The sequence below is a fragment of the Pan troglodytes genome, chromosome 8 (assembly GCF_028858775.2).
Source record: "Pan troglodytes isolate AG18354 chromosome 8, NHGRI_mPanTro3-v2.0_pri, whole genome shotgun sequence".
Lineage (NCBI taxonomy): Eukaryota > Metazoa > Chordata > Mammalia > Primates > Hominidae > Pan > Pan troglodytes.
In genome coordinates, this window is record NC_072406.2 from 28,814,501 (window position 1) to 28,839,370 (window position 24,870).

The 24,870-nt window shown below is 39.2% G+C and overlaps 1 protein-coding gene across 3 annotated transcripts in view; it reads right to left on the reverse strand.

Annotated features, from left to right (window-relative positions):
- Positions 1-24,870, reverse strand: part of ITGA8 (integrin subunit alpha 8) — a 212,455-nt gene that overhangs the window by 138,371 nt on the left and 49,214 nt on the right. For all 3 annotated transcript variants that reach the window (XM_507671.8, XM_054660790.2, XM_016962719.3), the window contains exons 7-11: positions 21,553-21,678; positions 20,523-20,567; positions 8,532-8,575; positions 6,652-6,708; positions 3,005-3,057 (exon numbers count right to left, since the gene is read on the reverse strand). In XM_507671.8, the coding sequence (XP_507671.2) occupies positions 3,005-3,057; positions 6,652-6,708; positions 8,532-8,575; positions 20,523-20,567; positions 21,553-21,678 (325 nt within the window). The remainder of the gene's footprint in view (positions 1-3,004; positions 3,058-6,651; positions 6,709-8,531; positions 8,576-20,522; positions 20,568-21,552; positions 21,679-24,870) is intronic.

The following is a 24,870-nucleotide window of genomic DNA, read 5'->3' on the forward strand; positions in this document are numbered from 1 at the left end:
CATGGAATGAATGAATCCGTGCAGCAGGGGAGGAGCCCCTGGTGCTTGTTGTGTGGTCGTCAGTGGGGAGAAATGTGTCTGTGCATATCTGAAAGGCCACAGTGGGATTTTTTTTTTTTTCCTGATGTTGAGATTTTGGAGCTTTTTAAGAAACCTTGTTTTTGTAAGCATTATGAAAACTGGACGGCATGCTATGTCTGGCCTTCAAGTTCTTTAGCTATTTTCTTTCCAAATGACTAAAAGGCTTTGATGACAATTACAGTCCACCTAAGTTGGAAATCTTGAATGACCGTCCTAATAGCTACTTTATTTTTACAACTTAGATAACTGAAGATGAAGGCAATTTATTTTTAAATTAACTGCTTTCAGGATAAGATTGACATTCAACTATAACTTCGAAATACATGCAGAGAGCAAGCACTGCAATCTCCCTCCACTGCTATTGCTCATACAGGGTCATTTCACTGCCCTCCAAGCCACTGTCCTGCCTCCCCTGGTGCATGGTAGTAGGGTTCCAGAAGCCTCTTTGACCATCTAGAGCTGGTAGACAGAGCACAGCTGATAACAGCGAAGCCTGAGCTGGTACTGCTCACCTGGAATCCCCATGGCTCACAGGACGTTGTAGCCTTCTTGGAAACGGACTTGTTCTAGTCCATGGCAGGGTTTGTGTTGCACTGTGTGTGGCAGTTTGGAGTAAATGCAGTGACCTGCACACCTTCATGATGCAGCTCCCCAGGGTTCACGCTCCACAGCTCTCCGCTGGTTCTTGAATATGCCTGGAGCTCCCACCTCAGGGAATCCGCACCTTTTGCTCTTCCACAGGGAACACTTCTTGCTTCCTCCCTCTTAGATCACCATGGCTGGTCCTCACCTCCCTTAGGTGTTTCCTTAGCTGGACTCTTAACCCTGAGACCTTCATGATCTACCCAGTTGGGGATTGTATCCCTTCAAATACTCCCTATCTCTCCTCTCTATTTTAACAAGTTTAATTAATAGACTTTATTTTTTAGAGCAGTTTTAGATTGTTTAGATTCAAAGCAAATTTGAGCAGAAAGTACAGAGTTCTCCCATTACCCTCTCCCTAACTTGCAACCTCCCACACCATCACATCAGAGGGGCACGTTCATTCCAATCAATAAACCTACATTCATACATCATTATCAACCAAAGGCCATGGTTTACATTGAATTCACACTTGGTATCAAAACCTTCTATGGGTTTTAACAAATACATAAGGACACATATCCACTGTTACTGTATCATACAGAGTCATTTCACTGCCCTAAAAATCCTGTTCTTCACCTGTTCATAACTCCCTCCATCAGAACCCCTGGGAAACACTGCCTTGTTCCTGATGCCATAGTGGTGCCTCTTCCAGAATGTCATAGAATTAGAATCATATAGCATGTAGATCTTTCAGACTGGCATCTTTCACTTAGCAATATGCAGTTAAAGTTCCTTTGTGTGTTTTTTCTTTCTTCCTTTCTTTCTTTTTTCTTGTTTGAGACAGAGTCTCGCTCTGTTGCCCAGGCTGGAGTGCAATGGTGCAATCACGGCTCACTGCAACCTCTGCCTCCTGGGTTCAAGGGATTATCCAGCCTCAGCCTCTCAAGTAGCTGGGATTACAGGCACCCACCACCATGCCTGGCTAATTTTTTGTATTTTTAGTAGAGACATGGTTTCACCACATTGGTCAGGCTGGCCTCGACCTCCTGACCTCAGGTGATCCACCCGCCTCAGCCTCCCAAAGTGCTGGGATTACAGGCGTGAGCTACCGCACCCGGCCCCTCTGTGTGTTTTCATGGCCTGATAGCTCATTTCTTTTTTAGCACTGAATAAAACTGAATTATCAGGATGTACCAGAGTTTGTTTATGTATTCATCTACTTGGTTGCTTTTGGTCCTTTTGTTTTCGTTGTCTCCACAGTACTTATAACCATCTAACATACTCTTTACTCATTTAATTTTTGTCTGTAGCACCAACCTTCCTAACTCTAGTATAATCTTCATGAAGTTATGGATTTCTCTGCACCTAGAACAGTGCCTGTTAGTGCACAGTAGATGTTCGAGAAGTTTATGTTCAATGAAAGAATAATAGAAAGATATTTCCCAACAGGTACAAAAGGTATGAAATTTATCTCCAGTCAAATGCCATGATACAATTAACACAAAGTCCATTGACAGCTATATAAAGGTCACATAAAATATCTAGCAAAAGTATAGCTAAAGTGCTTAGCCTGTTGCCTAGAACAAAGTAAGTATTCTTTAGATATTTGCTTTCCGTGAAAATGTGAGATCCCTGAGAGACCACATCTGTCTTATTCATCTGTGTATTCTGGGCACCAAGAACAAAGCCTGGAACATGGTGTGTGATCCAATAATATTTTTGGGTGGATAATCGATACATCTCAATCTAATGGTTTTTAATTTAATGATTCATTAATTTACCTGTCAGGTCCTTTTAGTGAATCAAAGAAGTGTTTAATCATAATTTATTTTTGAAGTAATGACTTAAGCACAACCAAAATTCACCATGCTGTTTGGTCCATGTTCAACTGTAATTTACTACTGTAATCTGAAAAATAACAATTTCATCTTCTCCATGGCTGTTACACTTTTAAAGCAACTTAAAAATCCATTTCTGTGCAAATGTTTTGTGAATATCACATGCTAGGGGAAAATTCTAGGAGTGAAGAGAGATAGATGAATGTTCTCAATGGCTATGAATTTTGAATGACTGAAGACTTTATAAAATTAAAAATAAAACGAAATAAAATAGTCCTCTTCTAGAAGCAGCAGATGTGGAAAACCTCCTTAAGGACAAAATCAGATGACAGAGAATTATTTAATAGATGCATCTTCTTGTCTTGAACCAAAAAAGTTGAGAACAAGAGAGCTGCTATCTTGTTGAGGCAGTAAGGAAGGATGTATTTTGTGAAGGGAAAATATAACATCTTTATGGATGAATGTAATATATTGTATACGAGAGAGGTCTATAAACTTACCCATCACTGTTAACATCTGATACGACAACGGTATATCCAAAATAAGATGCCATCTGCAAAGGAAAATCAGGAGATGACATTTTGTGTCCAAAAAGTCATTTTTGTAGTCATGTCTCTATTATTCCTGAAAGATTCATCTCATTGTGGTACATTTTTGCATTGAAATTCATAGATTCTTAGAAGTGGCCAGGGTCCTTTTGCCTCATTTAGTCTAACCCCTGACCCAGTGAGTAATTTTCCCCATAATAACCCTGACATCTGCTTGGACATCCTCTGGGGATGTTCAACAATCAGCCCATTTAATTTGTGGACACAGCTATCGGAATGTTCACTGCTAAATCTGGCTCTTCCATAACTTCTAGCACTTAATCCCACCAAGTTCTGCAATCTTGAATCTCACAGAAGGAATCTAATTCCAATTCCATATGATGTTGTATGAAAATATTTTCAGGCTGGGTGTGGTGGCTTATGTCTATAATCCCAGCATTCTGGGAGGCCCAGGCAAGAGGGTCACTTGAGTCCAGGGGTTCAAGACCAACCCTGGCAATATGGTGAGACCTCATCCCTACAAAAAATAAAACAGAATTAGCAGGGCATGGTGGCACGTGTAGTCCCAGCTAACTGTGGGGCTGAAGTGGGAGGATCGCCTGAGCCTGGGGAGGTCAAGGCTGCAGTGATCTGAGATTACACAACTGCACTCCAGCCTGGGTGACAGAGAGAGACCCTGTCTCAAAAGAAAATATTGTCACTTGGCTCACCATCCAAACTCTCTGTGTTAGAGATATGACATGTGGTACCAAAACACAGATGACACTTGTGAGTGCGCTGATGACAAGAGAAGAGTTAGGTAAGATTTACGCTTCCTGCTTCAGAGGAAGCATAAAAAGTTTTCATGTCGGGGGAACCCACATCTCAGTATCAATTTGTATCGTGCTCATAGTCAACAAAAGCTCCTAAATCTTTTCCATGAGTGTACACAGTGTACCATAGTCTCCCCACTTTTTTTTTTAATTTTTTTTTTTTTTTTTTTGAGATGAAGTCTCACTCTGTTGCCCAGGCTGGAGTGCAGTGGTGTGATCTTGGCTCACTGCAACCTCCACCTCCTGGATTCAGGCAATTCTCCTGCCTCAGCCTCCTGAGTAACTGGGATTACAGGTACCTGCCACCATGCCCAGCTAATTTTTCTATTTTTAGTAGAGATGAGGTTTCACCATGTTGTCCAGGCTGGTCTTGAATTCCTGACCTCAGGTGATCCACCCACTCAGCCTCCCAAAGTGCTGGGATTACAGGTGTGATCCACCGCACCTGGCCTCTCCCCATTTTATCGCTGCAGTTTTTCTTTTTAAACCTATGTTTTTGGATTTATAATCTTTTCAGGATTTATGCTCTCACCAGATTTGACCCATAGTTTCAGGTTGCCAGTTTGCTTCCATAGTGTGCCATGCAATGTTTGAAGTGACGTAGCTTCCATCGTGTCCTCATTTAATGAACATGCAATCCCTTAGAAAGCACATGCCCCAGGAGGCAGAGACTTTGGTCTGTTTTGTTTGCTGTTCTATCTGAACTTTCTGAGCAGTGTCTGGACCAAAGCAGGTGCCAGGTGCCAAATGCTCTTTGCAGAGAAAATGAATACATGAGTTAACAAGTGGCATGTAACGACTCAATTCTCACACCTCTTTTCTCTGTTCCAAACATAGATAGTGAAATTCTTTCTCTTGGTTTGGTGGTGTGTGGCCTTTACTCAGAGGAATTTCATCATTTATGAAATTTCATCATTTATCACCTTCTGAGGTTCAGGATTACAGAGCTAGGTGGTATCGAGGAGAGCAAGTTATAGAAAGACTAAATCTAGCAATGTTTAAAAAGTTTCTAATGATGAAAAGTAAACAGATCTGAGCAAAGGAGAAGCATTGCTAGATTCTCATTCACTTATTAATTACCACCACTTAGGAATAGTTGTTTGAAACAGTTCAATATCTATTCAACTTCCTGCTCATCTCAGTCTTATTTCTCCAAACCTTCCAAAAGAATATCAGGAGATATAAAATGCTTCGCTGAAAATTTCAGAGTAATAGACTAAAGCCCCAAATTACAGCAAAAAGATGTCGAAATCATTTTGTGTTTATTTTAAAACCTGCTGGTTTCTTTTTCTTTTCTTTCATTTTTTTTTTTTTTTTTTTTTAACAGAGACAGTGGTCTCACTATGTTGCCCAGGCTGGTCATGAGCTCCTGGCCTCAAGTGATCCTCCTGCCTTGGCCTTCCAAACTCCTGGGATTACAGGTATGAGCCACATTTCTTTAAATACTGAATTGGTGCTTCCGTCTAAAGGAAGCCAGTTGTGAATTGAATTTGTTTCTCCAGGCAATTGATTTTTCTCTCCTCTTCAAATTAAATTAACATGGTTAGTTTTAAATATATTACTTCCACAGCTTTGTTCATATTTAGTTTAAAATTAAGTGTGTAGTTCTGTTTGTAAATAGTCACATATAAGTTACAAACACAAGAAATTCATTTATTTTAAATTTGTCCTGCATTCAAACATGGAGGCCTGAATCTATATCTTACTGAAATAGAGATGCAATAGTTTATGATCATCATAAGCACACGTATTCGCATGCCTCTCAAATTATAGAAGATTTAATGGCACATGGGAATTTAGTGGCTTTTGTTTGATCAAAAGGCAGGAGACAGGAAATGGGATGGAAAGGAATTAACATTTCTTGAGGAGTTGTTATGTGCCAGGGAATCTTCTAAGTAATCTACAATCCTTGATTTATTTCATTCTTAAAGGGAGCTTGGAAGATAAACATTTTATTCTTATTTTGCAAAGTGGCTCAAAGAGGTCAGATGATTTTCCTGTGGTCTCACACAGTTCATGAGTGGTGCAGTCGGAACTGGAAGTCTAATCTGTCAGCTGCAGAAGTCTAGGCCCTTTTTACAGTGACCTTCTTCCCATATCTTACATCAAAACCTTCAGGCCTTTATAGACTATTGAAAGATTCATGTTAATCCAAAACCACTTCCCATTGTTCTTAGAAAAAAAATCTTAATCCCAAACACCGCCCACCTCCCCCACCAGTCTCCCATGAGTAGCCCCCGTCCCCTCCGTCCTCAGCTCCTACATCTCTCTCGCTTACAGAGACTGTGGCCTTCACTCTGCTCTTCACACGTCTGGCTGGTTCTTGTTTGAAAGCCTTCGTGTTAGCCTTCCCTTGCCTGGAAGGTTCTGGATAAGATGGTATAGTTGGCTCTGTCTTGTCATTCACATCTCAGCCCGGACATTGGCACCTCAGAGGCCTCCTGATCACCCCATCCAAAGGCTTCCTTGCCACCTCCCTCCTGTCTTATATCACTCAGCTTTATTTTCTTTAAATCATGGTTCACAATCTGAAATTATCATGGACATTTATTTGCTTGTTAATAAACTGTCCCTTCCTCTCCCTCCCCTGCCGCCTCACTGCTGCCTGAGAGCTGGGTGGGATCTGTCTGTCCGATGCATGATAGCATCCCTGGTGCCTAGGACAGTTTCCAGTACATAGTAGCTGCTCATTAAATATTTGTCGAATGGATGAATAACTGATATGAATATTATAGTCTACTGGTAACCCAGAGTGATTTTATTTATTTGATATTAAAATGTCTCTACCTGTTCTCCCGTGAAATTCTGAATAAACGTCATATCCGTAGAGTTAATGATGGAAACCTGAAATCACAGAAATTAAACAGGTTACACCATTTGCCGTAGAATTGGAGCCTTTTTTAAAAACTACAACTTGAATCATTTAAAATTTTTTGTAAAGTGTGATAAATGGTTAGCTAAATGTAAAACAAAAATGAAAACCCATGGAATGATCTTATTTTTAAAAAAGAGCCAATTGAAGTTTTTGTTTATGGTTAAGTCTGGGATGCTTTCAGAAAAAAACGCATGCTTATTAATCTGAACTGGAGAAATAAAAGTTGAATTCAAGAATATTGAGAGCAATTAACTTGATGATTAGTTGATTTAGTCAGGATTTTTGTCTAAATCCATTTCTGTTCTTATGCTATGATAAATTGATCATTATGGTTCTTAGCAAGAAAAATTAGATTTTAAAATGCTATCCACGTGGCAAAAATATTCCTTTTAATTCTACTTAGCCAACCATGATGCTTTCTAGATACTTTTGTAAAAGATGAACTTTATTTAAAATGTTTTTCTTTCAGAAGATCTATTTATTTGCTTTTCCTAATTTCATAATAATGCGTTTGAATAGTAGCACCCCAAAATTTCATATCTACCCAGAGCATCAGAATAAGACTTTATTTGGAAATAGGATCTTTGCAGATGAAATTAGTTAAGGATCTCAAGATGAAACCATCCGGGTAGGCTCTAAATCCAATGACTGATGTCCTTATCAAAAGAGGAGAAGACACATGTAGACAGAGAGGGCAGAAGGCCACATGAGGATGGAGGCAGAGACTGGTGGGATGTTGCCACAAGCCAAGGAATGCCAGGGACCATCAGAGGCTGGAAGGGGGCACAGAGAACCCTCCTATCATAGATGCTCTGGTGAGAATATCGTCCTGCCCACAATTTGATGTCAGACTTCTGGCCGCCAGAACTGTGAGTGAATAAATTTATGTTGTTTGAAGCCAGGCAGTTTGTGATTCTATGTTATAGCAGTCATGGAAACAAATAATAAATTTACAATTAGTTAAATTTATAATAAAATAATGCAATTCATTAAAATAACTGAAATAACAATTGCTTTTATTTCTGTTGTATGAGGCGTATTAAGTTGTTGATCATAACCATGGCATCCTCCACAATTATTCCCGGATTATACCCACAGGTAGGACCAGCCTTGTGGGTATGTGACTTGTGCAGTCACACAGGACCCTGTGCTTAGATGGGTCTCACCCTTGGTTTAATGGTCTGCTGTTCGTGTCCTGAAATTTTTAATAATTTATGAACAAGGGGCTTGTGTTTTCATTTTGCACTAGGTCTCATCAGTTAAGTAGCTGGTCCTGCACATGGATCAGAAGAAATCTAACCTGACTTATTTTCCTTCCTTTTCCGTAAGCAAGCAGCATGAATCGGGAGGAAGAACCCCTTCATAAAGGAAGTTTTAAAAGACTTAAAATTTGCATAAAATGAAACATTTCTTTGCGTATACAGATGGTCCTTCAATTATGATGGTTCAACTGACAATGGTTCAAAAGTGATACACATTCTGTAATAATCATACTTTGAATTTTGAGTTTTGATCTTTTCCCAGACTAGCAATATGTGATATGATACTCTTACTTGAGATATGAACACTTCATTATACAATAGGCTTTTGCCTAAGTGTGGGCTAATGTAGGTGTTCTGAGCATGTTTAAGGTAGGTTAGGTAAGCTATGATGTTCGGTGGATTAGGTGTATTAAATGTGTTTTCAACTGACAGTATTTTCAATTTATGATGGGTTTATTCAGATGTAATTCCATCAAGGAGCATCTATACAAGAAAATACCCTATTCCTGTAATGCATTCTCAGTACTCACATATCCAAAATTCTGTGCTCCTCTTGGAATTCCAGCAACCAATTCTGGGGATGAAAATAGCCATTTAGAAGGGGAATTACTCACACACACACACACACACACATGCCATATAATAAAAGTGGTAAAGACAGTGCTTGTAAAATGAGTGGCTATCATATAGAGCAGGGGTCCCCAAGCCCCAGGCCATCAACCAGCACCTGTCTGTGGCCTGTTGGGAGCCCGGCCACACACACAGTAGGAGGTGAGCCTCAGGCGAGCCAGAACGAAGCTTCATCTGTATTTACAGACACTCCCCTTGCTTACATTACAGCCTGAGCACTGCCTCCTGTCTGATCAGCGGTGGCATTACATTCTCACCAGAGTGAGAACCCTATTGTGAACTGTGCACACAGGGGATCTAGGTTGCACGCCTCTTGAGAATCTAACTAATGCCTGATGATCTGAGGTGAAACAGTTTCATCCCAAAACCATCCCTCACCCCCACATCTGTGAAACCAGTCCCTGGTACCAAAACGGTTGCGGATTGCTGATGTAGAGGGTTGGAAGTTTGAAGCCAGGGCTTTGCGTTTACTGTTCCATTAGCTTTTGTTTCTTCTCCAGATAATAGAAAACAGAAAAACAGAAGTCATACTTTGTCATACTTTGTCATACTTTATGTCTTCATTACGAGTCTCTCTGTACTTCGGTCTCTAATTCATGAATCTGGCTTCTTGAGTCTGCATGTGATTTATAAATTAGACTTCTTACTCTGATTCTTCCAGCTTTTACTATAGTGACATCTTTTGTACTAGTATAAAAATTACAGCTCTGGTTCCGTCTCAGAGTCAAGGGAGGGAATGGGATCAGGTGCGAAGCAGAGAGGGGAGCCTTGGACAGGGATGTGGATGATTCATCTACAGCAGTAGGAGGGCAGGGGAAGCATGCTCTTGAATCATAAAACAGGGTTCAGAAAAACTAAGCAATCTGGAGAGACTGCCAGGAAAGTTGACGGAACTGGTAGTACCCTGTCCAGTTTTCAATAATCTTTATTTGGTATAAATTAAGTTCTCCTGACACTAAAAACAAACCACAATCAGATATAATAGGGTTGACTGATTTCAGGGTCAGGCCTGTGGGTGAGGACAGATTCTAGAGGATTGGGCCATTTGAGAAACATGGCAACCACAACTTCTCCCATCCCACAAACATCGGGAATTTTGTTTTTAAAGTATCAGTCTCCCACCCAGTAACTGTGAAGTCTGCAATCTCATGTGACCACAACTCTAAGGAGTTATTAAATGTAATATTGAGTAAAGATGCTCCTAATTTTTTAATAAGTGATCAGGACAGCTTAATTGCTTGGGGTCTAAGGCAAGTTTGAACTGTCACTCAACTACAAAAAATATTCAGTTGGAAGAAAAAATAGGAGACTTTTCCTTTTCAATAACTCAAGGTGAAATCTTCAGAAGGTCCTTTTTTTTTTTTTTTTTTTTTTTTTTAAAACAGGGTCTTATTCTGTTGCCCAGCCTGGAGTGTAGTGGCATGATCATCATGGCTCACTGCAGCCTCAACCTCCTGGGCTCAAGCCATCCTTCTACCTCAGCTTCCTGAATAGCTGGGACCACAGGTACATGCCACTGTGCCTGGCTAGTTTTTGTATATTTTGTAGACACAGGGTCTCACTATGTTGCCCAGGCTGGTCTCAAACTCCTGGGTTCAAGCCATCCACCTGCTTCAGCCTCCTAGAGTGCTGGGATTACAGGCCTGAGCCACTGTACGTGGCCAGAAGGTTTTTAATAACCAACATAATAAGGAAAAATTTAGATCCTTGACCTAGGAGCACATGACTTGAGTAGCATCCTGACTAGTGAGAAGCAAAAATATTTCCTTCATTTGCAGCTTAGAAAGGTTCTATCACCGTTGAACTCATAGTTGGTGAGTAGTACAAGTCAAAAATTGACAGCAAAGTCAACATTCTTTCCAACACATCAAATTACATTCCTGGAATTGGTTAGGGACAGATTACTTTCTTGGGTTTTAGCTCACTACACCTCACTCTAAAGTGACAACAAAGGCTCTTAACCTTTTTTGAGTCATGAACGTGTATGAAAATTGGAAGAAAGCTATGGATCCTCTCACAAGAAAAATTATACACAATTAAATCTTGTATATAATTTTTAGGAGTTCCGATCCAGTGAGGCCTATGCATGTCCCACCTAGCAGTGTGAGGATCCATATTAAGAACCCATCATCTAGAGGACATTGAAGTTCTCACTGTTTTTTTTAAAATAGAATTCTCATTCCCTGTTGTCTAATTAAGTAAATCATGAACATGCACAGTCCTGGATTTGTAGTGGTCTGGTGAGCTGATTGCGACGTTCCTTGATAGTGCTTTTATTTTAGATATCCTCAAAACACTTAAAACACAATCCATTTTCAGATATTTTATTTTAGATATTTTATTTTAACTATTTTAGATATCCTCAAAACACTTTTTATTTTATTTTAGATATTTTAGATAGCCTCAAAACACAAAATATTCTTTTATTTTAGATATCCTCAAAACACTTAAAACCCAATCCATTTTTCAGATATTTCTGAGATCTGATGGAAAATCACTACTGTTTTCTACCATCTTTCCCTACAATATACTCTTGTGCATCATTATTTATTTTCTTGGGTCAAAACTGAATGCTATTCTTGAGAGCTTTCCAACAAGACTCTTTTTTTTTTTTTTTTTTTTTTTTTTTTGACAAGATCTGAGTCTGTCACCCAAGGCTAGAGTGCAGTGGTGCAATGATGACTTACTTCAACCTTGACCTCACAGGGTCAAGTGATCCTCCTGCCTCAGCCTCCCAGCCTCTTAAGCTGGGACGACAGGTGCATGCCACCATGCCCAGCTAATTTTTGTATTTTTGAGAGGAGGTCTCACTATGTTGCCCAGGCTGGTATACAACTCCTGAGCTCAAGCAATTCTCCCACCTTGGCCTTCCAAAGTGCTGGAATTACAGGTGTGTGAGCCACCACACCTAGTCCAACAATACTCCTAATGCCACATTAAAAAAAAAAATAATGTGACATGTTTTACAGTTTCCTTTGTAAAATTTTTAGTGATTTCTAGATTTGACCTTTTTTCAAGGCACTAGTTACTCAATACTATCTTTGGTTCCTAATTCAATGGTTCTTTTAACAGCCAACAGCACTTTTTAGATATCAGGCCTTGCACTGTTTTATGGATACACAGAGTTAACTCACTGAATTCTCAGAAGAATCTTATGAGGTAGACAATACTATTAGCTCATCATCCTTATTTTAGGAATGAAAAAATTTGGAGGCACTAAGATGCTTGGTAACTTGTCCAAGGTCACAGAGATAGTAAGAAGTGAGGTCAGGGTTTAAACCCAAGAGGTCTGGCTCCAGAGTCCAGGCTCTTAAGCATTACAATATACTGCCTTTTAATACCTTGAAGAAGACATAATGAGAGGACAAGTCCTTTATGAATTAGTTTGTACCTAAAAGAAAAATATTCCTTCAAAGGAAAAAATAAAAACCTGATTATCTTCAACCTGAACTGCAAAACTTTATGATTTTCTGCTTTGTATACCTTAACATGAAACTATGAAAGGATCTGTGATGATTCCTAGAGGTGACCATATTTCATTTACTCTTTTTTTTTTTTTTTAAATTTCATTATTATTATACTTTAAGTTTTAGGGTACATGTGCACAATGTGCAGGTTTGTTACATATGGATACATGTGCCATGTTGGTGTGCTGCACACATTAACTCATCATTTACATTAGGTATATCTCCTAATGCTATCCCTCCCCCCTCCCCCCACCCCACAACAGTCCCCGGTGTGTGATGTTCCCCTTCCTGTGTCCATGTGCTCTCATTGTTCAATTCCCACCTATGAGTGAGAACATGCGGTGTTTGGTTTTTTGTCCTTGCGATAGTTTGCTGAGAATGATGGTTTCCAGTTTCATCTATGTCCCTACAAAGGACATGAACTCATCATTTTTTATGGCTGCATAGTATTCCATGGTGTATATGTGCCACATTTTCTTAATCCAGTCTATCATTGTTGGACATTTAGGTTAGTTCCAAGTCTTTGCTATTGTGAATAGTGCCGCAATAAACATACGTATGCATGTGTCTTTATAGCAGCATGATTTATAATCCTTTGGGTATATACCCAGTAATGGGATGGCTGGGTCAAATGGTATTTCTAGTTCTAGATCCCTGAGGAATCGCCACACTGACTTCCACAATGGTTGAACTAGTTTACAGTCCCACCAACAGTGTAAAAGTGTTCCTATTTCTCCACATCCTCCCCAGCACCTGTTGTTTCCTGACTTTTTAATGATCGCCATTCTAACTGGTGTGAGATGGTATCTCATCGTGGTTTTGATTTGCATTTCTCTGATGGCCAGTGATGATGAGCATTTTTTCATGTGTTTTTTGGCTGCATAAATGTCTTCTTTTGAGAAGTGTCTGTTCATGTCCTTCGCCCACTTTTTGATGGGGTTGTTTGTTTTTTTCTTGTAAATTTGTTTGAGTTCATTGTAGATTCTGGATATTAGCCCTTTGTCAGATGAGTAGGTTGCAAAAATTTTCTCCCATTTTGTGGGTTGCCTGTTCACTCTGATGGTAGTTTCTTTTGCTGTGCAGAAGCTCTTTACTTTAATTCGATCCCATTTGTCAATTTTGTCTTTTGTTGCCATTGCTTTTGGTGTTTTAGACATGAAGTCCTTGCCCATGCCTATGTCCTGGATGGTGTTGCCTAGGTTTTCTTCTGGGGTTTTTATGGTTTTAGGTCTAACATTTAAGTCTTCTTTTTTTTTTTTCCTTTTTATTTATTTATTTATTTATTTATTATACTTTAGGTTTTAGGGTACATGTGCACATTGTGCAGGTTAGTTACATATGTATACATGTGCCATGCTGGTGCGCTGCACCCACTAACTCGTCATCTAGCATTAGGTATATCGCCCAATGCTATCCCTCCCCCCTCCCCCCACCCCACCACAGTCCCCAGAGTGTGATATTCCCCTTCCTGTGTCCATGTGATCTCATTGTTCAATTCCCACCTATGAGTGAGAATATGCGGTGTTTGGTTTTTTGTTCTTGCGATAGTTTACTGAGAATGATGATTTCCAATTTCATCCATGTCCCTACAAAGGACACGAACTCATCATTTTTTATGGCTGCATAGTATTCCATGGTGTATAGGTGCCACATTTTCTTAATCCAGTCTATCATTGTTGGACATTTGGGTTGGTTCCAAGTCTTTGCTATTGTGAATAATGCCACAATAAACATACGTGTGCATGTGTCTTTATAGCAGCATGATTTATAGTCATTTGGGTATATACCCAGTAATGGGATGGCTGGGTCAAATGGTATTTCTAGTTCTAGATCCCTGAGGAATCGCCACACTGACTTCCACAATGGTTGAACTAGTTTACAGTCCCACCAACAGTGTAAAAGTGTTCCTATTTCTCCACATCCTCTCCAGCACCTGTTGTTTCCTGACTTTTTAATGATTGCCATTCTAACTGGTGTGAGATGGTATCTCATTGTGGTTTTGATTTGCATTTCTCTGATGGCCAGTGATGATGAGCATTTTTTCATGTGTTTTTTGGCTGCATAAATGTCTTCTTTTGAGAAGTGTCTGTTCATGTCCTTCGCCCACTTTTTGATGGGGTTGTTTGTTTTTTTCTTGTAAATTTGTTTGAGTTCATTGTAGATTCTGGATATTAGCCCTTTGTCAGATGAGTAGGTTGCAAAAATTTTCTCCCATTTTGTAGGTTGCCTGTTCACTCTGATGGTAGTTTCTTTTGCTGTGCAGAAGCTCTTTAGTTTAATTAGATCCCATTTGTCAATTTTGGCTTTTGTTGCCATTGCTTTTGGTGTTTTAGACATGAAGTCCTTGCCCATGCCTATGTCCTGAATGGTATAGCCTAGGTTTTCTTCTAGGGTTTTTATGGTTTTAGGTCTAACATTTAAGTCTTTAATCCATCTTGAATTAATTTTTGTATAAGGTATAAGTAAGGGAACAAGTTTCGGCTTTCTACATATGGCTAGCCAGTTTTCCCAGCACCATTTATTAAATAGGAAATCCTTTCCCCATTGCTTGTTTTTGTCAGGTTTGTCAAAGATCAGATAGTTGTAGATATGTGGCATTATTTCTGAGGGCTCTGTTCTGTTCCATTGATCTATATCTCTGTTTTGTTACCAGTACCATGCTGTTTTGGTTACTGTAGCCTTGTAGTATAGTTTGAAGTCAGGTAGCATGATGCCTCCACCTTTGTTCTTTGGGCTTAGGATTGACTTGGCGATGCGGGCTCTTTTTTGGTTCCATATGAACTTTAAAGTAGTTTTTTCCAATTCTGTGAAGAAAGTCATTGGTAGCTTGATGGGGATGGCACTGCATCTATAAATTACCTTGGGCAGTATGGCCATTTTCACGATATTGATTCTTCCTACCCATGAGCATGGAATGTTCTTCCATTTGTTTGTATCCTCTTTTATTTCATTGAGCAGTGGTTTGTAGTTCTCCTTGAAGAGGTCCTTCACATCCCTTGTAAGTTGGATTCCTAGGTATTTTATTCTCTTTGAAGCAATTGTGAATGGGAGTTCACTCATGATTTGGCTTTCTGTTTGTCTGTTATTAGTGTATAAGCATGCTTGTGATTTTTGTACATTGATTTTGTGTCCTGAGACTTTGCTGAAGTTGCTTATCAGCTTGAGGAGATTTTGGGCTGAGGCGATGGGTTTTTCTAGATATACAATCATGTCATCTGCAAACAGGGACAATTTGACTTCCTCTTTTCCTAATTGAATGCCCTTTATTTCTTTCTCTGCCTGACTGCCCTTGCTAGAACTTCCAACACTATGTTGAATAGGAGTGGTGAGAGAGGGCATCCCTGTCTTGTGCCCATTTTCAAAGGGAATGCTTCCAGTTTTTGTCCATTCAGTATGATATTGGCTGTTGGTTTGTCATAGATAGCTCTTATTATTTTGAGATACGTCAATTATTTGTGTATTACATGTCAATTTGTGTAATACATGTCAATTACATGTATTATTTTGAGATACATCAATACCAAATTTATTGAGAGTTTTTAGCATGAAGAGTTGTTGAATTTTGTCAAAGGCCTTTTCTGCATCTATTGAGATAATCATGTGGTCTTTGTCTTTGGTTCTGTTTATATGCTGGATTACATTTATTGATTTGCATATGTTGAACCAGCCTTGCATCCCAGGGATGAAGCCCACTTGATCATGGTGGATAAGCTTTTTCATGTGCTGCTGGATTCGGTTTGCCAGTGCTTTATTGAGGATTTTTGCATCAGTGTTCATCAAGGATATTGGTCTAAAATTCTCTTTTTTTGTTGTGTCTCTGCTCGGCTTTGGTATCAGGATGATGCTGGCCTCATAAAATGAGTTAGGGAGGATTCCCTCTTTTTCTATTGACTGGAATAGTTTCAGAAGGAATGGTACCAGCTCTGCTTTGTACCTCTGGTAGAATTCGGCTGTGAATCCATCTGGTCCTGGACTTTTTTTGGTTGGTAAGCTATTGATTATTGCCTCAAATTCAGAACCTGTTATTGGTCTATTCAGAGACTCAACTTCTTTCTGGTTTAGTCTTGGGATGATGTATGTGTTGAGGAATTTATCCATTTCTTCTAGATTGTCTAGTTTTTTTGCGTAGAGGTGTTTATAGTATTCTCTGATGGTAGTTTGTATTTCTGTGGGATCGGTGGTGATATCCGCTTTATCATTTTTTATTGTGTTTATTTGATTTTTCTCTCTTTTCTTCTTTATTAATCTTGCTAGCGGTCTATCAATTTTGTTGATCTTTTCAAAAAACCAGCTGCTGGATTCATTAATTTGTTGAAGAGTTTTTTATGTCTCTATTTCCTTCAGTTCTGCTCTGATCTTAGTTATTTCTTGCCTTCTGTTAGCTTTTGAATGTGTTTGCTCTTGCTTCTCTAGTTCTTTTAATTGTGATGTTAGGGTGTCAATTTTAGATCTTTCCTGCTTTCTCTTGTGGGCATTTAGTGCTATAAATTTCCCTCTACACACTGCTTTGAATGTGTCCCAGAGATTCTGGTATGTTGTGTCTTTGTTCTCGTTGGTTTCAAAGAACATCTTTATTTCTGCCTTCATTTCATTATGTACCCAGTAGTCATTCAGGAGCAGGTTGTTCAGTTTCCATGTAGTTGAGCAGTTTTGAGTGAGTTTTTAATCCTGAGTTCTAGTTTGATTGTACTGTGGTCTGAGAGACAGTTTGTTATAATTTCTGTTCTTTTACATTTGCTGAGGAGTGCTTTACTTCCAACTATGTGGTCAGTTTTGGAGTAGGTGTGGTGTGGTGCTGAAAAGAATGTATATTCTGTTGATGTGGGGTGGAGAGTTCTGTAGATGTCTATTAGGTCCACTTGGTGCAGAGCTGAGTTCAATTCCTGGGTATCCTTGTTAACTTTCTGTCTCGTTGATCTGTCTAATGTTGACAGTGGGGTGTTAAAGTCTCCCATTATTATTGTGTGGGAGTCTAAGTCTCTTTGTAGGTCACTAAGGACTTGCTTTATGAATCTGGGTGCTTCTGTAGTGGGTGCATATATATTTAGGATAGTTAGCTCTTCTTATTGAATTGATCCCTTTATCATTATGTAATAGCCTTCTTTGTCTCTTTTGATCTTTGTTGGTTTAAAGTCTGTTTTATCAGAGACTAGGATTGCAACCTCTGCCTTTTTTTGTTTTCCATTTGCTTGGTAGATCTTCCTCCATCCCTTTATTTTGAGCCTATGTGTGTCTCTGCAAGTGAGATGGGTTTCCTGAATACAGCACACTGATGAGTCTTGACTCTTTATCCGATTTGCCAGTCTGTGTCTTTTAATTGGAGAATTTAGCCCATTTACATTTAAAGTTAATATTTTTATGTGTGAATTTGATTCTGTCATTATGATGTTAGCTGGTTATTTTGCTCGTTAGTTGATGCAGTTTCTTCCTAGCCTTGATGGTCTTTACAATTTGGCATGTTGTTGCAGTGGCTGGTAGCGGTTGTTCCTTTCCATGTTTAGTGCTTCCTTCAGGAGCTCTTTTAGGGCAGGCCTGGTGGTGATCAAATCTCTCAGCATTTGCTTGTCTGTAAAGGATTTTATTTCTCCTTCACTTATGAAGCTTAGTTTGGCTGGATATGAGATTCTGGGTTGAAAATTCTTTTCTTTAAGAATGTTGATTATTGGTCCCCACTCTCTTCTGGCTTGTAGAGTTTCTGCCGAGAGATCAGCTGTTAGTCTGATGGGCTTCCCTTTGTGGGTAACCCAACCTTTCTCTCTGGCTGCCCTTAATATTTTTCCTTCATTTCAACTTTGGTGAATCTGACAATTATGTGTCTTGGAGTTGCTCTTCTGGAGGAGTATCTTTGTGGCGTTCTCTGTATTTCCTGAATTTGAATGTTGGCCTGCCTTGATAGATTGGGGAAGTTCTCCTGGATAATATCCTGCAGAGTGTTTTCCAACTTGGTTCCATTCTCCCTGTCACTTTCAGGTACACCAATCAGATGTAGATTTGGTATTTTCACATAGTCGCATATTTCTTGGAGGCTTTGTTCATTTCTTTTTATTCTTTTTTCTCTAAACTTCTCTTCTCGCTTCATTTCATTCATTTCGTCTTCCATCACTGATACCCTTTCTTCCAGTTGATCGCGTTGGCTACTGAGGCTTCTGCATTCATCATGTGGCTCTCGTGCCTTGGTTTTCAGCTCCATCAGGTCCTTTAAGGACTTCTCTGTATTGGTTATTCTAGTTATCCATTCGTCTAGTTTTTTTTTCAAAGCTTTTAACTTGTTTGCCATTGGTTCGAATTTCCTCCTGTAGCTTGGAGTAGTTTGATTGTCTGAAGCCTTCTTCTCTCAACTCATCAAAGTCATTCTCCGTCCAGCTTTGTTCCATTGCTGGTGAGAAGCTGCATTCCTTTGGAGGAGGAGAGGTGCTCTGATTTTTAGCAGTTTTTCTGCTCTGTTTTTTTCCCATCTTTGTCGTTTTATCTACCTTTGATCTTTGATGATGGTGACGTACAGATGGGTTTTTGGTGTGGATGTCCTTTCTGTTTGTTAGTTTTCCTTCTAACAGACAGGACCCTCAGCTGCAGGTCTGTTGGAGTTTGCTAGAGGTCCACTCCAGACCGTGTTTGCCTGGGTATCAGCAGCAGAGGCTGCAGAACAGCGGATATTGGTGAACCGCAGATGCTGCTGCCTGATCGTTCCTCTGGAAGTTTTGTCTCAGAGGAGTAACCGGCTGTGTGAGGTGTCAGTCTGCCGCTACTCGGGGGTGCTTCCCAGTTAGGCTACTCAGGGGTCAGGGACCCACTTGAGGAGGCAGTCTGCCTGTTCTCAGATCTCAAGCTGCGTGCTGGAAGAACCACTACTCTCTTCAAAGCTCAGTTGGAAATGCAGAAATCACCCATCTTCTGAGTTGCTCATGCTGGGAGCTGTAGACCAGAGCTGTTCCTATTCTGCCATCTTGGCTCCCAACTGCATTTACTCTTAATTATTTGTGAATTAAACCACTTGCATTAGTGAAATGCAGTCAGTGTTCATATGAAACAAGATGGAAAATGGTAAATACTGATTGGTGATTGACTCATTCAATAAATATTACCCGTTGAGTGAAAGCTCCCATTTATTGCCTTGTATCTAAGTATTTCTCATGCATTAGCTCATGCAATCTTCAGAACATTATTTTGAGTTAGTTAATATTAGTGTCATTTAAAGATGAGCAAATAAGAACCAGAGAGGTTGTCATAGCCTAAGGAATAGAGAGTGTGAAGTCAGAACTTGAACCTATGTGGATCTTGACTCCAAAGATTCAAATTATTTCTGTCAAGCTGTTTCCAATATGAATCTATTATGAACAACACACGGTCTAGTCTTTGTAAAAGAGATAAATAATAACAATACATAACAATACATAGATCTTGCCTTCAAGGATGTAGACATGGAGAGAAAAGTGATATATGTGATACCATTCTTCCTTATTCTCATCTCAATCAAATCTACATAGGCAGCCAGTGTGATTTGTTCTCTTTTTTTCTTTTAGATTACAAGCATGATTGGATTATATTTACTCCTCAGCTGAAACCTTTCATGTCTTCTCCCCTGCATGTTGAATAGATCCAAGAATTGTTTCCATGACCCGTAAAACCGGATATGAGCTGAGCCCAGACTTTTCTTGAAGCCAATCTCGTTTCACTATCAAAGTCTGGCAGTCAAGCTGAGGTCCTTGAACACCCGCATTTTCTACACACCTTAGAATATAGAAGTTGGCCCCTGGCCCTTTGTCTGTCTGACCCCCCACCGTCATCATCCCAGGCTCCGTTTTCTTAACACCACAGCTTTTCTTACTCTATGTTTAGAATTTTATCCTAGCACTTATCATAATTTAATTAGGTATTCCGTGTTCATTATTTCATGTCCATCAGCCCTGGTAGGCAACAGCCACAGCAAAGCAGAGAAGACAGGACAGAAGGGATATACAGGAGATAGGGATTCGTTTGTTTTGTTATTTGGGGTTTTGGTATGTTAAAAGAGGAAAAAGGAAGTAAGGTTGGGGTGTTGGATTGGAGTTCGTTGGGGAGAGTAATTTTGGATATGTCCAATATGAGAGGTACTAGAAATGAAGGGATCTTAATTTCACAAATTTGATCTGTCACTAACAGTATGGCATTTAGTCATCTACATTTTTCATTCATAACATGGGATTATGGCCCTAATATTTTATTGCTTAACTAGATTTTATAAAGTTGATATTCATTCTTACGAAATTCTTTCAGACTTAAAATGCTGTATCAAAGTATTTTTTCTACAAAATATAGGCACTCTGGGATTCCATTAATATCCCTTTTGTATAGCAAATAAAATCACATTGATAGAAAAAACTTTATATGCCATTTTACCATTTCCCCATGCTTTATAAGTGATTTAAACTCAACAATTTCTCTCACCTTGCTGAGAATCCCCGGTAAACTCCCCAGCAGCAACTGAGTATCCTGTTTTAAAGAAAAAGAAACAAACTAATCACACTTAATGACTTAACCTAATGAGTTATATCTAGAAAAAGGTGAAAGGGCTGCCATGGTACTGCTTTATTTAGAAACCTCTACAAATATTATAAAAGTTACAGATTCTATAAAGGGAAAAATTAATCACACCAAAAGGAACACTTTTATACTAAGTCCTGAGTGCATAATAGATTATCTACTACTTAAGTAGGAGCATAGCAAAAAAAAAAAAAAAAAAAAAAAAAAAAGAGGGAGATATTCTGAGGTCAATTTTAAAAGCATGGATACTTCATAATCCACCTTGAGTGTAAATGGTGGCTGTTGCATTTTAAGAGCTGCTTATTGAAAATAATGAGACAGAATACTCTGAAAGATTTCCTTTGGGCTCAGGTTTTGCTATTTCTGGTCCCCAGTAAGACCTACTTCCTAATACCTCATGATGGTTTTCCACACTTTAGTTTAGCTCTAAAGTGAGGTGCTGGCTCCATTGACAAAACATAGCTACATTTCTTTTTCAAATTCATCAAGCAATCAGATGGCCACTAGGATACCAAAGGTGGGAAACAGTAGTGGTGAAATGACATTGTGTGGTTTGTGCATAATATAATTTGAGAATATTCCAGCAACTCAAACTTCTCTTGTGCATCTCTGTTAACTAAGAAGGCTGCTATCATCCTGTCCCTGTCACACTGGTAGCAGCCCTGCTAATACATAGTATCTACTACTGGTGAAATAGTTCATGTGCAAAAAACTGCTATGGAGCCAACAAAATAGCTGCTCAAATTATGTATTACACATCACGGCTGGAAAAATAGCAGTATTAAAAAGAAAAGAAAAATCGAGTCCACTCTAATAAGAGAACATTTGTATAAGATGCCAAATAACATCGGATAAGTCAGGGATAAAACTTGCATCTACATTTACTATGCTTGTCTTTTGAAAAACCGCAGATGTCTTGGGCAATGGGTCTTACCAAGGTAACTGTCATCATAGGAAGCTGGAGCCACTTCCGTCTGCTTTTCTCCTGCCAGTTTCCTGAGGATATCCTTGAATGAGTAATTTGCAATGATATCTGCAACACTGGCAGTGATCACTTGCCCTGTGTTTAAACAAATTAATACGTTAACTGAATGAAAGCAAGAGGCAGGCCCTCCATGAGCAGACACACATTCCCTTGAAAGCTATGGTGGAATTGCTTGCTTTTTTGATGATGAATTTTCCTGCCTGCCACTCCAACTCCAAGGCGAGTTAGTTACAGCTGGGTAGAACTTTCCATTCTGACAGAAGACCTGAGATAAACTACAATATTTTATTGGTCTTCCTGCTGCTTTCAACATACACACTCCACCTCCAAATGATAAAAGTATCCAAGAGTGGAGGCCAAATTTGCAAGTAAAATTTATGTGATGTAATTTTTGTTTGTTTGTTTTTGTTTTTTGGGACGGAGTCTCGCACTGTTGCCTGGGCTGGAGTGCAACGGTGCAATCTCAGCTCACTGCACCCTCTGCCTCCTGGGTTCAAGTGATTCTCCTGCTTCAGCCTCCCAAGTAGCTGGGTCTACAGGCACCTACCACCACGCCTGGCTAATTTTTTGTGTTTGTAGTAGAGACGCGGTTTCACTATGTTGGCAAGGGCGGTCTCAAATTCCTGACTTCGTGATCTGCTTGCCTCGGCCTCGCAAAGTGCTGGGATTACAGGTGTGAGCCACAGCGCCCAGCCATGATGTAATTTTTATTCTGGAATATTCCACCTGGAAGGAAGCTTTGAGATCATTTGGTCAAATATAGCTTCTTCTAGGTGGAGAAACTGAAGCCCAAAGAGCTACAGTGCATTCTCTAAGGTCATATGGTTTTGCTAATAGGATATCAGGCATTACAACCAACGTTTCCTTTGGTATTCTAATAAAACATTTTGTGCTCTTGCAAAGTATAGATACTGTATTCAATCTAAATCACGTATCTGATTAATAGATGATAAAATATATCAGCTAAGTTAAATGAAGGAATTGCAAACTCTTTGAGCCATCTGCTTTTCTTGCTAAAATATAGAGAGAGCATAAAATTAGGACAATGGGAAGCAGCTAGGTCCAATGAGATCCAAAATTCAGCAAAAGAGAAATCCATGGGCACCAACATTGACGTGATAAGAACTTTGGTTAATCTCTCTCAAAAGTTACTGTCAGAAGTCTTGAAATACGATTGCATTGGGGTAGACAAGTATCTAAAAGACAACCAGCAATTTCCGCTGCAATTTCTATGCATTCCCATGTTTACCATGGACATCTAAGGCAAAAGTGTGATATCATGCTCTTTGGGAGAAAACTGAAGAAATGCGTTCAAAAGACTATCATTTAACATTAATTTGAAAGCCAAATTAGTCTTTGGGAATTCACACATAATTCCCACAGTCTTTCTGTTGGAAGTCCACAAAAGAATGAAACTGTCAAACTAGATCGTAAATATTGCCAAGTGACTGGGACTTGAAATGACTATTCTGATATTAAGACCATGGTATTTACACATGAGTTTCTGAACACTGTCTGTAGAATTTGCCAGTTGTCTCTGGGTTAGAGCTAAATACCCTCTTTCCTCAAACCCACATACACACTGTCTTTGCTGTTTCCCTTAGCTATGTCTATACACATTATCATCTTAAACCTGAATAAAATTTTAAATTCTATGTCTCAAACATATGTTTCTATATGCCATCGCTATGGCAAATTTTTAGCAAATCATTTGTCTCAGACATTTTTTCAGTTTAAGGAAAAGAATAGATTATGTGAAATTAACCAAGTGAATTAGAAGAAAACCTTCCGTAAATATAATTTTAATTTTGTAGCCATCTGTTGTGCAAAATATATAGTTTTTCAGTTTGCAGAGTAGTTTTTAAATACCAAAATGTTAATTATTTGATGTTTATAATTGTATATGCATGAACTGAGCTTAACATTAAGTTTATATACAATTTTATCATTAATCAGCTGGGCGCAGTGGCTCATGCCTGTAATCCCAGAACTTTGGGAGGCCGAGGTGGGCGGATCATGAGGTCAGGAGTTTGAGACCAGTCTGACCAACATTGTGAAACCCTGTCTGTACTAAAAATACAAAAATTAGCCAGGTGTGGTGGCATGCAACTTTAGTCCCAGCTACTCAGGAGGCTGAGGCAGGAGAATCATTTAAACCTGGGAGGCAGAGGTTGCAGTGAGCCAAGATCATGCTACTGTACTCCAACCTGGGCGACAAAGTGAGACTCGTCTCAAAAAAAAAAAAAAATCATAAATCTATCTCTCCTGGATCTTTCTCAATGACTTTTAAACATGATCAAGTTTCTTCCATTAAAAAAATTCCTCCCTCAACTCTTAATCTCAGATTCTACTCTATCCTAAACTTTATAGCCCAAATTACAGAATCTTCTCAGTATTCTCTCTCTAGGCCTCCCATCTATACCCATGGACTGAGTTATCACCAGTATGAAGTGATGAAAATTTATATTTCACTCTAGATGGTCTCTGGGCTTAAGCCCTAAATGCTTAGGTGAAACCCTTTGGGTATCTCAAATATTTTCATACACAACAGAACAAGAAGTAAACTCATCATCTTCCCTCTCCAGGCCACTCTAAACCGGTCCTCTTCCAGTGTTCTGTATCTCAGTGAGCGGCACCCACCTACAGCCATTCGGTAGTAGGCGTCAGAAACACTCCCTTACCACCTTTCTTCCCTTACCAGCATATATCCAACCCATCATTTAGGCTGCTTATTTTGCCTCCAAAGTATTTCTCAAATTTCTCTTCTTTTACAGTCAGTACCATCATCGCTCTAAGAAACAGACATCTTTACCTGAAACTAATACAGCTTGTTTACCTTATAAACTTAAAATTAGTTTATATCCTTGTAACAACCTTGTAACTGCTTTGCTGATATTTCACCTTGGCCAACTTTCAATCTATTTTCTGTAACGCAGCCAGAATGATCCTTTCAAAACATAATTCGATTGTAGCACTCCGTGCTTAAACTCACTTCATAGTTTGTCACTACACTCAGGACAAGCAACACCTTCTTACTCTAGCTAAAGCCATCTATTTAAACTCTTAAAATCCCCCAGTGGTTTTCCATAGTTTGTAGAATAAAGACAAAACTGCTTAGCATGGACTGCAAGCCTTCAATGTGAAACCTGAATAAAATTTTAAATTTCTATGTTTCAGACTAATGCTTCTATATGCCATTGCTATGGTAAATTTTCAGCAAATCATTTGTTTCCAACGTTTTTTCAGCCAAAAGAATGGATGATGTGA